Source organism: Lissotriton vulgaris, chromosome 5, assembly GCF_964263255.1.
Source record: "Lissotriton vulgaris chromosome 5, aLisVul1.2, whole genome shotgun sequence".
Classification (NCBI taxonomy): Eukaryota; Metazoa; Chordata; class Amphibia; order Caudata; family Salamandridae; genus Lissotriton; species Lissotriton vulgaris.
In genome coordinates, this window is record NC_141693.1 from 1,915,798,112 (window position 1) to 1,915,811,927 (window position 13,816).

Consider the following 13,816-nt stretch of genomic DNA (forward strand, 5'->3'; position numbering starts at 1 on the left):
TCAGGGGCACAATCTCCCAAGGTTTTTTGCATATAAACATAGTGCTGTCTCGCGCTAATGATGCTTGAATTATAGCTGTCGAAAGTTAGAACTTCTTCACTTAGATATTACATTTCGTCAGGGCTAGCTTTAGGGCAGTGCAACTGGTGCTACCGCACTGGGCGCTTACCTCAGGGAAGGGGCGCTGTATTTAGAAATAACTTATGAGTTAAGAATACTTGTGGCAGAGTTCCTTGGTGGTCAAGTTTTCAGACAGCATTAAAAATGACCAGATAACGCTTGTGATTATTGTTCCTGCTAAACGGAGAGGGAGAGCAGCTTTTTTTTCTAAATTAGAAAAAAAATCTGTTTTTCTTTTTTCTTGCTCTAGTACTGCGAGACCCCGGGGTTTCTCTCCGGAGGATGCGAGCGACAGTTACCAACGGCTTCCTGCACGGAGGATCACAGACAGGAGGGAGAGAGAAAGAGGGGTTGGAGGTACGTGTGAGGAGAAGAAAGGGGTGAAAGAAAGGAAGAGTGGCTGGGGGCACATGTGTGAGGAGAGGAAAGGGGTGAAAGCAAGGGAGAGTGGGGCGTTTAGAAGGAAAGGGCAGGGGTAAAAGAAAATGGGAGGATAAAGGTGAAAGGTGGAGCGCAAAGGTAAAGAGGGGGAGCAAGAATGAAAACTGAGGGTATGGGGCAGGTGAGACGAGAAAGAAGGGGTGAAAGAGAGGGGGGGTGAGCAAAGAAGTCATAGAGGTGGGAAAGAAGGAAAGGGTAGTAGGGGTGAGAGAAACTGGGCGAATGAAACTGAAAGGTGGAGAAAAGTAGAGAGGAGTGAGCAGGAGAGAAAGAGGGAGGGTGAATGCGCGAGAAAGAGGGAGAGAGAGGAAGGGGAAGAAAGACAGTGTCTGGAAGAACAAAAGTATGAGAGTTATAGAGAGAAGAGAGGGCGAGGAAGGCAGAGAGGGAGACAAGAGAGAACTAGAGAGGCAGGGTGCTAGAGAGATCCGAAGATGGAAAGAGAGAGGGACAGGGGATAAGAGACTGGGCTGATGAGAGAGATATCGATAAGGAGAGAAAGATGTGTGTGTGTGAGAGAGGATGAGTGAATGAGGCACAGAAAGGAAGGGGCATGAGAAACAGAAAGCTGAATGGGACAGTGGAAAGAGTGTAACAGGAAGGAAGATAGAGGAGCTAAAAGCGGCAAAACACAACTAAGAGAGGGAGAATTGGGAGGCAGAAAGAGTGTAAGGAAGGACGGGTGACGGATGGGGTCACTGGAGGCCGCTTTATCAAGGTCCAGGGCCAAATAAAATGCCGCAAAATTGCCGCTAAATTTCCATTTTTGTGCCGCTAAATTTCCATTTTTGTGCCGCTAAATTTGCTAATCCATGCCGCTATATCCTGGGGGTCTGATTAGAAAGCAGGCAAGCCTCTTCAATCTTCAGTGAGAGCTCATTCCGCCAGGGCGATATCATCCTCTACTACCCTGTTTGCTGGTGTGCCGATTCACCAAATTTGCCGAGCAGCGACGTGGTCCAGCACGCACACTTTCACGAGACATTACTGCCTTGAGGCGATCAACGAAGCCGATACAGCAGTGGGCCTAGCGGTGCTTCCCAATCTTTTTAAATAAGGTGAGCCTCTGTTTCTTCCCTCCGCCTATATGGTTTGTGATTATTGTTATTACATGCCTGGCAACGTTATGCTATTTTGTGCATTTTCATGCCTACGCAATACTGCTTTGCTCTGGCAGCCAGCTATTACTGCTCACATTCTATTCAGTACAAAAGGGGGTGGTGATGAACGGAGCATCTGAATCAATCAAACACTCACACCCAGTCAAAAGTTCTGGGTTTAATCCATCACCGTTCTTTAGCCCACTCTGCCACCCCAGTTCAGACATGGCCATATGCAAATCAGTCTGACCCTGTGCCTCATGGGAAAAGTCCAGCCCAAACTGCCAAGCCATGTCTTACCTGGACCGGAAACGAGCTTCCGAGGACCGGTTTCTGGCATTCCAGCCGTCTTCAGCCCGGCTTGCTTGAATCCAGTGGCAAAGTGAGGCAGGGACTCACGTCTGAGCATACCCTGCCACACTTATGGCGGCCAAAAGCAGTTCGGGCTGGACTGTTCCCATGAGGCACAGGGTCAGACTGATTTGCATATAGCCATGTCTGAACTGGGGTGGCAGAGTGGGCTAAAGAACGGTGATGGATTAAACCCAGAGCTTTTGACTGAGTGTGAGTGTTTTATTGATTTGGATGCTCCGTCCATCACCACCCCCTTTTGTACCACATTCTATTCAAGCTTGTGAATCTATGAAAGACACCCCAATACTGGAGAAGAACAATTGTTACTTACCTGTAAACAGGTAGTTCTCCAGTATTGGTGTCTTTCATATATTCACATGCGACCCACCCGCCTCCCCTCAGAGACTCGCTTCTCCTCCTAGACTCTTTTGTCACTCCTGTGCTATGAAAATCTGAGGGCCTGAGCCTCTGAGGAGAAGGTTCTAGAGGGGTGCTTGCGCCTGATTGGCTGTAGTTTGGACTAACCTTATGACCTGGATATGCTATAAAGGTGTTCCTTTTTCTCCTATGGATTCCTATGTGTTAATGCTAACCTGGTACTTATAAGTATTTCTGGTTTTGTAATTTATGTGATATGTTTTTATATACATATTTTATGGGATTTTATTGTTATTTTATTTACCGTGGGGCTCCCACTTCGACCACGGGGAATATTCAAGCATGTGAATCTATGAAAGACACCAATACTGGAGAACCACCTGTTTACAGGTAAGTAACAATTGTTCTTTTTCTTAAATGAACTTTATTGACATTTAAGGATATCACACAGACAGTCCATCTCAGAAGGAGTCCATGCATAAACATCCAGAATCCCCCCACCTAGTCCCCGGAAGTATAAATGAACCACATCCCATTGCACAGTCAGCATTTACGGTTCCTCAAAATTGGGCCAGAACCCACAACAGTAGTCGGACCAGACATAAGTCAGACCCCAGTCACAATTTACCAAATCAGGAGGAAAGGTTCTGTGCATCATCTAATTAGCATCCGTGTCGAGATAGCGATGTCAATCATGTGACAACCTTCACTACAGTCCATGAACCTCCTTGGAGACATCACCTGATACGTGACTGTCTCCTACCCAACCCATGAGGCCTCGAGGAGACAGCAGCCTGACACGTGCCAGACTCCTTCCCTTGCTCATGAAGCCTCAAGGAGACAGCAGCCTGACACGTGACTAACTCCTTCCAAAACCCGAGAAACCCCATGGAGACAGCAACCTGACACGTGACAGACTCCTTCCCAGCCCATGAAGCCCCAAGGAGACATCAGCCTGACACGTGACAGACTCCTTCCCAGCCAGAGAAGCCCCATGGAGACAGCTTCCTGACACGTGACTAACTCCTTCCCAGACCATAAATCTCCTTGGAGACATCACCTGACTGACTTCGTCCCCGCCCATGAAGCCCCGGAGAGACCGCAGCCTGATACATGTCTGACTCCTTCCCAGCCCATGAAGCCCTGAGGAGACAGCCTCCTGACACATGACTCCTCCCCAGCCCATGAAGCCCCTAGAAGACAGCCTCCTGACACGTGACTGACTCCTTCCCAGCCCATGAAGCCTCGGGGAGACAGCAGCCTGACACGTGACAGGCTCCTTCCCTTGCCCATGAAGCCTCGAGGAGACAGCAGCCTGACACGTGATAGACTCCTTCCCTTGCCCATGAAGCCTCGAGGAGACAGCAGCCTGACACGTGACTCCTTCCCAGCCCATGAAGCCCCAAGGAGACAGCAGCCTGACACGTGACTGACTCCTTCCCAGCCAGAGAAGCCCCATGGAGACAGCTTCCTGACACGTGACTGACTACTTCCCAGCCCATGAAGCCTCGGGGAGACAGCAGCCTGACACGTGACAGACTCCTTCCCAGCCCATGAAGCCTCGGGGAGACAGCAGCCTGATAAGTGACTGACTTCTTCCCAGTCCGAGAAGCCCCATTGAGACAGCAGCCTGGCACGTGACTGACTCCTTCCCAGCCCATAAACCCCCTGGGAGACATCACCTGACTGACTTCGCCCCGCCCATGAAGACCCGGGGAGACCACAGGCTGACACATGACTGGCTCCTTCCCAGGCAGTGAAGCCCAGAGGAGGCCGCAGCCTGGCATGTGACCGACTCCTTCCCAGCCCATAAACCCCCTTGAAGACATCACCTGACAGACTTCGTCCTAGCCCATGAAGCCCCGGGAGACAGCCTCCTGACACGTGACTGACTCCTTCCCAACCTATGAAGCCTCGGGAGACAGCAGCCTGGCACGTGAGTGACTCCTTCCTAGCCTATAAACCCCCTTGGAGACATCACCTGACTGACTTCGTCCCCGCCCATGAAGACCCGGGAGACCGCAGCCTGACTGACTCCTTCCCAGCCCATGTAGCCTAGAGGAGACCGCAGCCTGACACGTGACTGACTCCTTCCCAGCCCATGAACCTCCTTATGAGACCTCACCTGACAGACTCCTTCCCAGCCCGTGAAGCCCTAAGGAGACAGCCGGCTGACACGTGACTGACTCCTTCCCAGCCCGTGAAGCCCTGAGGAGACAGCAGCCTGACACGTGACTGATTCCTTCCCAGCCCATGAAGCCCTATGCGGACATCACCAGACACGTCAATGACTACACTTCTACTTCCCAGCTTATTGAGGCCCCGGGGAGACAGCAGCCTGACACATGACTGACTCCTTCCCAGCCCATGAAACCCAGAGGAGACAGCAGCCTGACACGTGACTGACTCCTTCCCAGCCCGTGAAGCCCATAGGAGACCGCAGTCGGACACGTGACTGACTCTGTCTCGGCCCTACCCTAACGCTCTTCCAAAGCACTGGCATGACTTGCAGCTTCCTGTAGTGTTGCGCTCTAGCTCCCGACGCCTCAGGGTGATGACTCAGTGCGCCGGAAGGAGAGCAGAACACTTGCGCATGCGCAGCAGGTCTAGGAAAAGCGCACGAACAGCGACGCGCGGCAGATGCGACCGGAGCCAGTCGTGTTGAGACGCTCAACGCTCTTTTGCATAGCGATGTTTTAAGTCAATAAAAGAACCTGACAGAAGTACCTGGCATCTCTGTGTCCTCTATTGGGGGTGAACGTACGACTTTACAGTGGCGACGAGGAGTGGGATCCCCCACCAACTTCACCCCAGAAAAAACAACGATCGGAATTGCTGCAACGGCGACTCCAGCCACGCGCCAAGGTCAGAAAGCGTTGAGGTGACACCAGTAGAGAGAGCATGCCACAGGGTGCGAGCACGCTATTTGCAAGAGCGCGGCAGCAGCGCACAACCCTAGCAACGACGGCGCCACGTGGGCCAGAGCCTACCACTGAACGTCTCCAAGGCGCTAAAAGGGAGCTGTGACGACACGCAACAGAAACCCTGGCAGAAAAAGGACAGTGGCACGGGGGATGAAAAAGGACACCTCCCCAGCCGGTCACGAGATGGAAATTCCAGTGCACCCGGCAGCCCCAGAAGCCAGGGAGGAAACTCGGACCGAGCTGAAACCAACAGTGCACCAGGCAGCCCCGGGAACCGAGGTGAAGTACCTGAAGTAGTACCCAAGATGAGCAACCAAGCGACAACCCTCACTGCACCCATTCCATTCCTACCAAGACCAGGCGAACCCCTGATGAAATGGGAGGATTGGAGGGAATACTTCAAAAACTACGTTGAAGCCTTGGAAGACGAAAATGGAGAGCCATTTCCTAGTGCCAGGAAGAAACGATTACTGTTACACAACCTAGGCCCAGAAGGCGTAAGAGTGTTTGCCAACATTGTCCCCGCGACAAGACCAGCAGCGGACGACTATGTCTTCAAGCATGCTCTGGAAGACCTAGATAATCATTATCGTCCGGCAGTGTGTGTCTTCATTGATCGATTCAACTTCCAACAACAGAAGCAAGAAGAGGGTGAATCCATAGACGATTGGCGATCACGTGCCAATATGGACAACTTCAAGACAAATTCATCAAGGATCAGATTGTAATGCACACCACAAACAGATCAGTCCAAGACAAATTGTGGGCACAAGGAGAGGCAACACTCAAAGAAGTGATTGCAATGGTTAAGAAGGCTGAACTCTCCAAATGTTGCGCCGAAGCAGCGAAAAAGGAGAACACACAAAGACAAATGGTCAACAAAATTGACGAAGCTCGAACCCCAGGCAGGCAGAGAAAATCCACTGGAGAAGGGAAACACGAGCCCAAGTGGGCAGGCAAACCGGGACAACCAGGGAAACAGTCCACGGACAGCAGATTCTCGTGCTACAGATGCGGGAGCACAGCACACACGGCCCAGGACAAACGGTGCCCAGCATTTCACGCCCGATGCATGTTTTGCGGGCTGGTCGGACATTACGAGAAGGTGTGCCGCAAGAAGGGGAAGAAGTCCATGGTGAAATGCATAGCGCAATCCCAGTCAGAGGACCCAGCGGAAGAAGATCTGGAGGATGATGACATGGTCCTATGTGTTGAACAACAAGTGTTGGAGGTAACGGGCAAACGCTCAGACAAACCACGAACAGACATGATAATCGGAGGGGTGAAAATTTGCATCGCGATAGACTATGGGTCGCCATACTCCATTGTGCAGAGATCAGTATGGGAGGAAGAATTCAGGCCCAGTCTTGGCCCGCAATTAAACCCGCCGGACATACGACCGATTTCGTACACCAACAGCATAATCCCCATGGTATGATACCGCACCCTGAAATTTGAGTTGAGGGAGATCGGCACTATGCAAGCTGTATGTGGCGGAGCGGGGACCCTCGGTGCTGGATTGGAGAGACCAGGGTGACCTTGGAATAAAGTTAGACCCAGGAGGCAAAGAACAAATACTACTAACAGAAGAAAGCGGTTGGCCGGACCTGGAGAAATTGAAACAAGTCTTTCCAAAAGTGTTCGGAGGCACGGTCGGCAAACTCGAGAAATTTGTGCACAAAACACAGCTCAAAGAAAATGTGAGCCCAGTGTCCCACAAAGTCAGAAACATTCCCATTGTAGTTAAGGAAGTGTCCAGCAAGAGCTACAGAGACTGGAAGAGCAAGGTATAATTGAACCAATCGACAGCTCGGAATGGTTGGCCCCCTTGGTAGTGGCCAGAAAACCCAACGCCAAGGTACGCCTATGCGTGGACCTGCGCAAACTCAACAAATGCCTGATAGTTGAAAAATTTCCATTACCAAGGATTGAAGAAATGTTGGCAAAAACGAGAGGGGTAACGTGGTTTTCCACCATCGACCTCACCTCGGCGTACCATCAAATAGACTTAAACACTGCCAGTAGGAGGCTTACCTCTTTCATCACACCCTTCGGGTGTTATCAGTTTCGCCGCATGCCGTTCGGATTGGCGTCCCCAGCGGCTGTTTTCCAAAAACTGATGCACCCCCTGTTCAAGGATTTAGATGGCGTCCAACACTTTCAGGACGACATCCTGATAATGGGAACAAACCGAGAAGACCACGATAAGAAACTGACCAAAGTGTTGACGGTGCTACAAGAGAAAGGCCTCACCGCTGAATGGAACAAGTGAAAGCTGGGCATGTCGGCGGTCACCTATCTCGGACATGAGATTGGGAGTCAAGGAAACGCACCAAAAAGGCAAAATGTGAAAGCCATTTGTGACGCCAGGGCCCCAGTCAATAAAGACGAAGTGAGGTCATTCCTGGGAATGGCGGAGTATTATAGTAAATTCGTCAGACATTTCGCCACCAAGACTCACAGGCTCCGACAACTAATAAGAGACAAGATGACGTTCCAATGGGATGGAGAAGCCCAAAGGGAATTTGAAGAACTGAAACTCAACATAAGTCAGGCGGTACCTCTACATGGATATGACCCCCGCGGGGCGCACAATCTTGACCACCGACGCCAGTGAAAGAGGCTTAGGAGCGGTGCTAGCTCAGGAGAGGGATAATGACACAGTGGAAACACTTAGCTTCGCCTCCCGGGCGTTGTCTCCCACGTAACAGAAATTTAGTGTTATCGAAAAAGAGATGCTTGCCGTCACATGGGCCATGGGCAAATTCAGGCAGTTCCTGTGGGGCACCCGCTTCAAACTGCAAACGGACCACAAACCACTGGTCAAGGTGCTTACCTCAAGCGGGCATGATACAGCAACGCCTCGCATAGCAAAAATGACTCAAGTTATTGGACTACACCTATGACGTTGAGTACTTACCTGGGACACGCAATAAGGTAGCGGATTATCTTAGCCGGGCCTCAGCCATGGAAGAGGCACCAGAAGTCTCACCAGGGACGGACGAAATGGTGGCTGCAATGGCAGACTCGGAAAGAACCATCAGCAGGCAGGAGTGGGCGCAAGCCTATGAAAATGACAGCGACATGAAGGACATCAAACACTATCTAATTGCAGGGTGGCCAGAGAAGAAAAAGCTTAAAGAAACCCTGAGGAAATACTACGAAGTGCGAGGGGAATTGTCAATGAATGATTCAGGAATCTTCATGTACCGCGGCGACAAGGTGGTCCCCCCCCACGACATTGATCCCACTACTGTTGAACCAGCTACACGAGGGGCACCTTGGCATCGTAAAGACAAAGATGCGAGTGAAACAAATGTATTGGTGGCCTGGTATGGACATTCAAATAGAGAGACAAGTGAGAGAGTGTGACCAGTGCCAAGGAGCGGACAAGATCTTGAAACCTATGAGGCCCGCTTTGGGTACGTTCGAGCAACCCCGCAACCCATGGGAAGACATAGCAGTAGACATCTTGGGACCAGTGCTAGACACCAGAGGAACAGCCAAGTACCTGTGTGTCGTTGTAGATAAATATTCCAAGTGGCCAGAGGTAGACGTGCAGGAAGTCATGGACTCTGATGCCGTGTTGAAATTTCTCACTTCGGTGTTTCTACGTGAAGGAATACCAAGGACAATCCTAAGTGACAACGGGCCACAATTTACTTCGGAAAAATGGTCCAGATACATGGAGAGGAACGGGATTAAGTCCAAGCACACCGCCGTGTATCATCCCGCGAGCAACGGACAAGTGGAACGGTTCAACCGTGTCCTGATGGGGTCCATACAAGCCGCCATAATGCAGGGCAAAGATTAGGAAGTGGAGATACAGATCATGCTGTGGGCCTACAGAATTACCCCAACCTCGATAGGTTACAGTCCCTTCCAGATTTTGAGGGGTAGACTCCCCTTTACGAGAGACAATGTTGTCTGGAGAGAGAAGACAATAACGAGCAAGTGGTCACCAGCGGTGGTACAACACAACCTGGAAAGAGCCCAAAAGGTGTACACAGATCATTACAATAAGAGGCGTAATACTGAAGACACAGATCTAGAGAGAGGGGAATGGGTGAGAGTCAAACTTGCCACCCTCAGAAGGAAATGAGAAAGCAAATACAGCGAACCCCTGCAAGTGGAGGAAGTGTATGGAAGAGCTGCTCTACTGAGTGATGGTAGAGTGTGGTCCCAAGACCGCATGGCAAAAATCAACAGGATCATGCAGTGGCCCGCCTGTCAGGAGAAAGACCTAAGAGACCAGAGACAATCCAGTGGGACTGAAGAGATAATAGCAGGAAGAGAAAGTCAAGAGGAAGGACAATTGCAAGTAGAGAATGAAGAGTGCGAGGAAGTAAGTGAAAGGGAGAGTTTGACCGCAAACAAAACCACAGTCACAGAGAATGAGACCGGGACACCGAGGAAGGTGGGGAGTCCTGCATGTGAAGGATCCAGGGAAGAATCTACTCCGGTAAGACGCACCCGAGCCGGGAGGATAGTAGTCCGACCCACTCGATTTAAAGACTTTGAAGTAAAGGACTATTAATCGTGAGGACTCTTAATGTTTATGTTGTTGGAAAAGAGGAGATATGTAGTGTTGCGCTCCAGCTCCCGACGCCTCAGCGTGATGACGCAGTGCGCCGGAAGGAGAGCGGAACACTTGCGCATGCGCAGCAGGTCTAGGAAAAGCGCGCGAACAGCGATGCGCGGCAGATGCGACCGGAGCCAGTCGTGTTGAGACGCTCGGCGCTCTTTTGCATAGCGATGTTCTAAGTCAATAAAAGAACTTGACAGAAGTACCTGGCATCTCTGTGTCCTCTATTGGGGGTGAACGTACGACTTTACACTTCCTGTTCCTGTTTGCCTGAGTGCCCGACCGGCATGCGCAACAGACAGAAGGACCCCTCTTGCACTCATGAGCAAAACTTCACAGGCCCGTGTGAAACCCCAGGGGCCCCAACGAAGATCAAAGGGTCCGCTTTATCTTTCTTAAAAACACCCGTTCCCATCACCTGTTCCAGCTGTACTTGCATTGTACAATTGTTTAGTTGTAATGGTCTAGTTTACACTTTCCTTATCCCCGTGGCTAGCGTAACATCAATAATAAACAGAAAGTTCATGGGGGAGGGGAGTGGGGGTGGGCCTCGTGCTTGGGGCGACGGATGAGGGGTGGGGGGGTGGGCCTCGTGCTTGGGGCGACGGATGACGAGGGTGGGATTTGTTCCTTGGGTGGTGTTTCTAGGCACAGAGAGCGCGAGCAGCCTGGGGCTTCTTTTACGACAAGACCCCTTCAAATACATAAATACCCACCAGAAAAAACATAAAACTAATTGTTCAGTACAATAACAGCAGATAAAGTGGGGAAAATGCGGTGAGCACGCTTATTTGAAATTTAAAAAAAACACACACAAATCCACGCAACAGCATTAGAAGCCTTCTGTGAGACAGTAAAACTAGAGACTCGGGTTTGGCGGCGCACAAGGTTCAGGGGAGGGCTGCTGGTGTGCTCGTGGTCACCTGGAGGCAGATACAGTCCCCAGCCCTGCCTGAAGTTAAGTGAAAGGCACCTGTTGTCATCAAAGTACAACCCGCCTGCATTTCTTCCCTCCCTATGCACCTCTGCATTTCCATCAGTGTCAGCCAAGCCCTCTTTTCCTCACTCAGCAGTCAGTGCTGCAGAGTACAATAACATACATTAACAAACCAAAATGGACTGCCCCTGAATACTGAGTTGTGTCCAGTGGTATCCTCCTAGAAAGGATGAAAGGCTGTGACAGCTCAATGTGGGGTTCCTATGAATGTTTCACATGTTAAATGGGGCTCAGCCCGCTGAGTTACCCTTTCCATCCTACGTCAGACCGCAGAGCCTCACTGCCCTCTCTCCCTCCACTCCCCAGTGACCTTGGACCGCGCCCATTGGTCAGCATAAACGTGGACAGGAAATGACTGTATAGTGTACATTTAGAGTCTGACCTCTGACCTCCACCGATTCTGCCCCCTGCAGATTTGAGATCATTCTCGATAAACAAACAAGAGTCTCTTGTGAGGGCTGGGGCTGCCTGAGAGGTAAGGTTTCTTTCCACACTGAGGGTGAGGCCTGATAGGAACCCGTCTGGGCACCTGGTGTTCAGCACCGGCAGGACCCAGGGTAATTAAAGCCCTGCCCCGCCTGGAGTCAGTTGTGAGCTATGACACGTGTGAGCTATAATAACCTGATACTTACAACACGTACAGACAGCAATACTTCACCACTAAGGGCGTTTTGAAAAGACGCTGTGATGATGATTATACCCTTAATTACTACGATTTAACTGGGGTGCTGGTGAAATGAGCATGAGGTCAGTCTGGGTGGGGCTGCTGCAGCGACCGGCTGAGTATGAGTGACGTCTTTATTGTGGACGGGTGGTTTCTGAGCTCTGATCTCTGCTTCTTTCTCTCCTGCAGCTGCGGTGACCCTGGACCTGGACACTGCGAATCGGAGGCTCATCCTCTCCAAGGACGGAAGGAGCGTGAGGCGCGGAGACAGAGACCAGGGTCAGCCTGACACGCCCCAGAGATTCAACCCTGTCGTCGCTGTCCTGGGGAGAGAGAGGCTGAGCTCCGGGAGGCATTACTGGGAGGTGGAGGTGGGGGACGAGGCGGGCTGGACTCTGGGGGTGTGTGACGAGGCTGCGACCAGGAAGGGGCAGATCAGAGCATCACCTAAGAATGGATTCTGGCTAGTGGTGCTCAGAGATGGTAAATATAAAGCTGCCACCTTCCCTCTCACCCTCCTGGCCCCCCCTGAGCCTCCCAGGGCTGTGGGTCTCTTCCTGGACTATGAGGCGGGCAGGCTCTCGATGTACAATGTGGATGACCGGTCTCTGCTCTTCACCTTCTCCAGGGCCTCCTTCCCTCCCACCCTGAGGTCCTTCTTCAGTCCCCATCTAAAGGAGGGAGGGAGGAATGTGCGGGCGCTGTGGGTCCTGCCGGTGACCGGGCGGGAGTGAAGAGACTGACAGCAGCGCCCGGTAAAAATGTATCCAGTGCCCCCACCACATACAGCCAATCGTTTCTAAGCATTGTTTAGGATGAAAATAAATTCACTTTAGAACAGCTGTGTAGTTTCTATATCCACTTCTGTTTGCGTTTCAATCCTCCACTATATGGAGAGGATAGTGTAATTTGTTTCCAAAGCCGTGTGGTCCAGGGCTGTGTACTTAAGTGCTGCTGAGCACTGGCCAGTAAGTGCAGAGTATGGCTTCCACCTGCCCCCACCTGCTACCCCTGGCACACAGCTCTCTCCCCGATCAGGGTCAAGGCTGGGAGTGAGGGTGCTACCCACACTTTTCAGGCGCCTTTTCCAGTGAATCCCTCCCTCCATATCCCTCTCCAGTCTCGGGGAGCGCTGAAAAATTAAAATGTTATCCCTATCACGTCTGTCTTTCTGATTTGTAAATTGTCTCGATCCGGACCAGAATATCTCAGTAGAATGGAACCAGTTGTGGGTTTGTTTCCTTTATCACTTTTAATAAAGACCGACAGACGCCGCACTTGTTTACAAAAACAGGACTTTACTGAACACTTTCTATCACTGGGCGGTGCAGGGTTTGTAAAGCTGCCCTGAGGGGCGTATGTAGCAAAGTGCTGGGGTTAGTGAGAGATTCATGCAGGGAGGGGTCCAAGAGAGAGCAGGAGAGGAGAGATTATATGCAAAGACTGCAATAATAAAGTCCACCGACCAAATATGATTCCGCAGCTGGTTCTTAACATGTAGATAGGATTTCACCACTGCCACTTCCGCCGCCCCTCATCTGTCGGGTATACGCAGATTGTAACCAAAAATGTGTCGAGCGCAATCTCCGCAAATGTTATAAAAATGCTCCCCCTGGGTGAACCTGGGCCTGAGAAGAGTTAGTTAGTCACCTTCTAGCTGTTGATCGCCATATTCAAGCATTGAAAGAGGGGACACTTCTCACCGGATAGTCTAAACATCCCTGCTTGATGGGCTGGGAGCTTTTGTCAGTCCGCAAACAAGAACCATAAAAAAGTAAAATAAATTAAAATGAAGGGAAGAATGTTCCCTTGGGTGTCATGAGAACATTTTGTTTACCATCTTAGACGCTGTTATCAATCTAAAAGTTATCTCCAGAGCGCAAACATGGACGACAACACCAACCTCTCGTTCTCTGAAATACCCCTCTGGGGCAGTGTGCCCCGTGACAAGGATGCCAGCTGTGCCCTGCCTCAATGAACACGTGCTTTGGCAAAGATACTGTGACACTGAAGTATGACACTAGTTGTAGAGCTGACAGAAACTCCCTACTGTACCCCAGAGATTCCTCATCTACAGGTTATTTGCGTAACGAAACTTGCGGGCCCCCCCTGCAAAGTGCATGAAGGGGGCTCCCCACACTCCGTACCCTGTCCGGAGCTCTCAGACCCACCTGTGAACAGTGCCAGAGGGGGCTCCCCGAAGCGTCTGGGTACCCCCACACCAGAGGAGCTTCGAGGCTATTGTTAAGCCAC

The 13,816-nt window shown here is 51.1% G+C and overlaps 1 protein-coding gene across 2 annotated transcripts in view; it reads left to right on the forward strand.

Annotated features, from left to right (window-relative positions):
- LOC147717711 (E3 ubiquitin-protein ligase TRIM11-like) overlaps nt 1–12,840 on the forward strand; it is a 195,554-nt gene extending 182,714 nt beyond the window's left edge. For both annotated transcript variants that reach the window (XM_086924494.1, XM_086924495.1), the window contains one exon: nt 11,753–12,840. In XM_086924494.1, the coding sequence (XP_086780620.1) occupies nt 11,753–12,297 (545 nt within the window). In that variant the 3' untranslated portion in view covers nt 12,298–12,840. The remainder of the gene's footprint in view (nt 1–11,752) is intronic.
- Nucleotides 12,841–13,816: the final 976 nt, after the last annotated feature.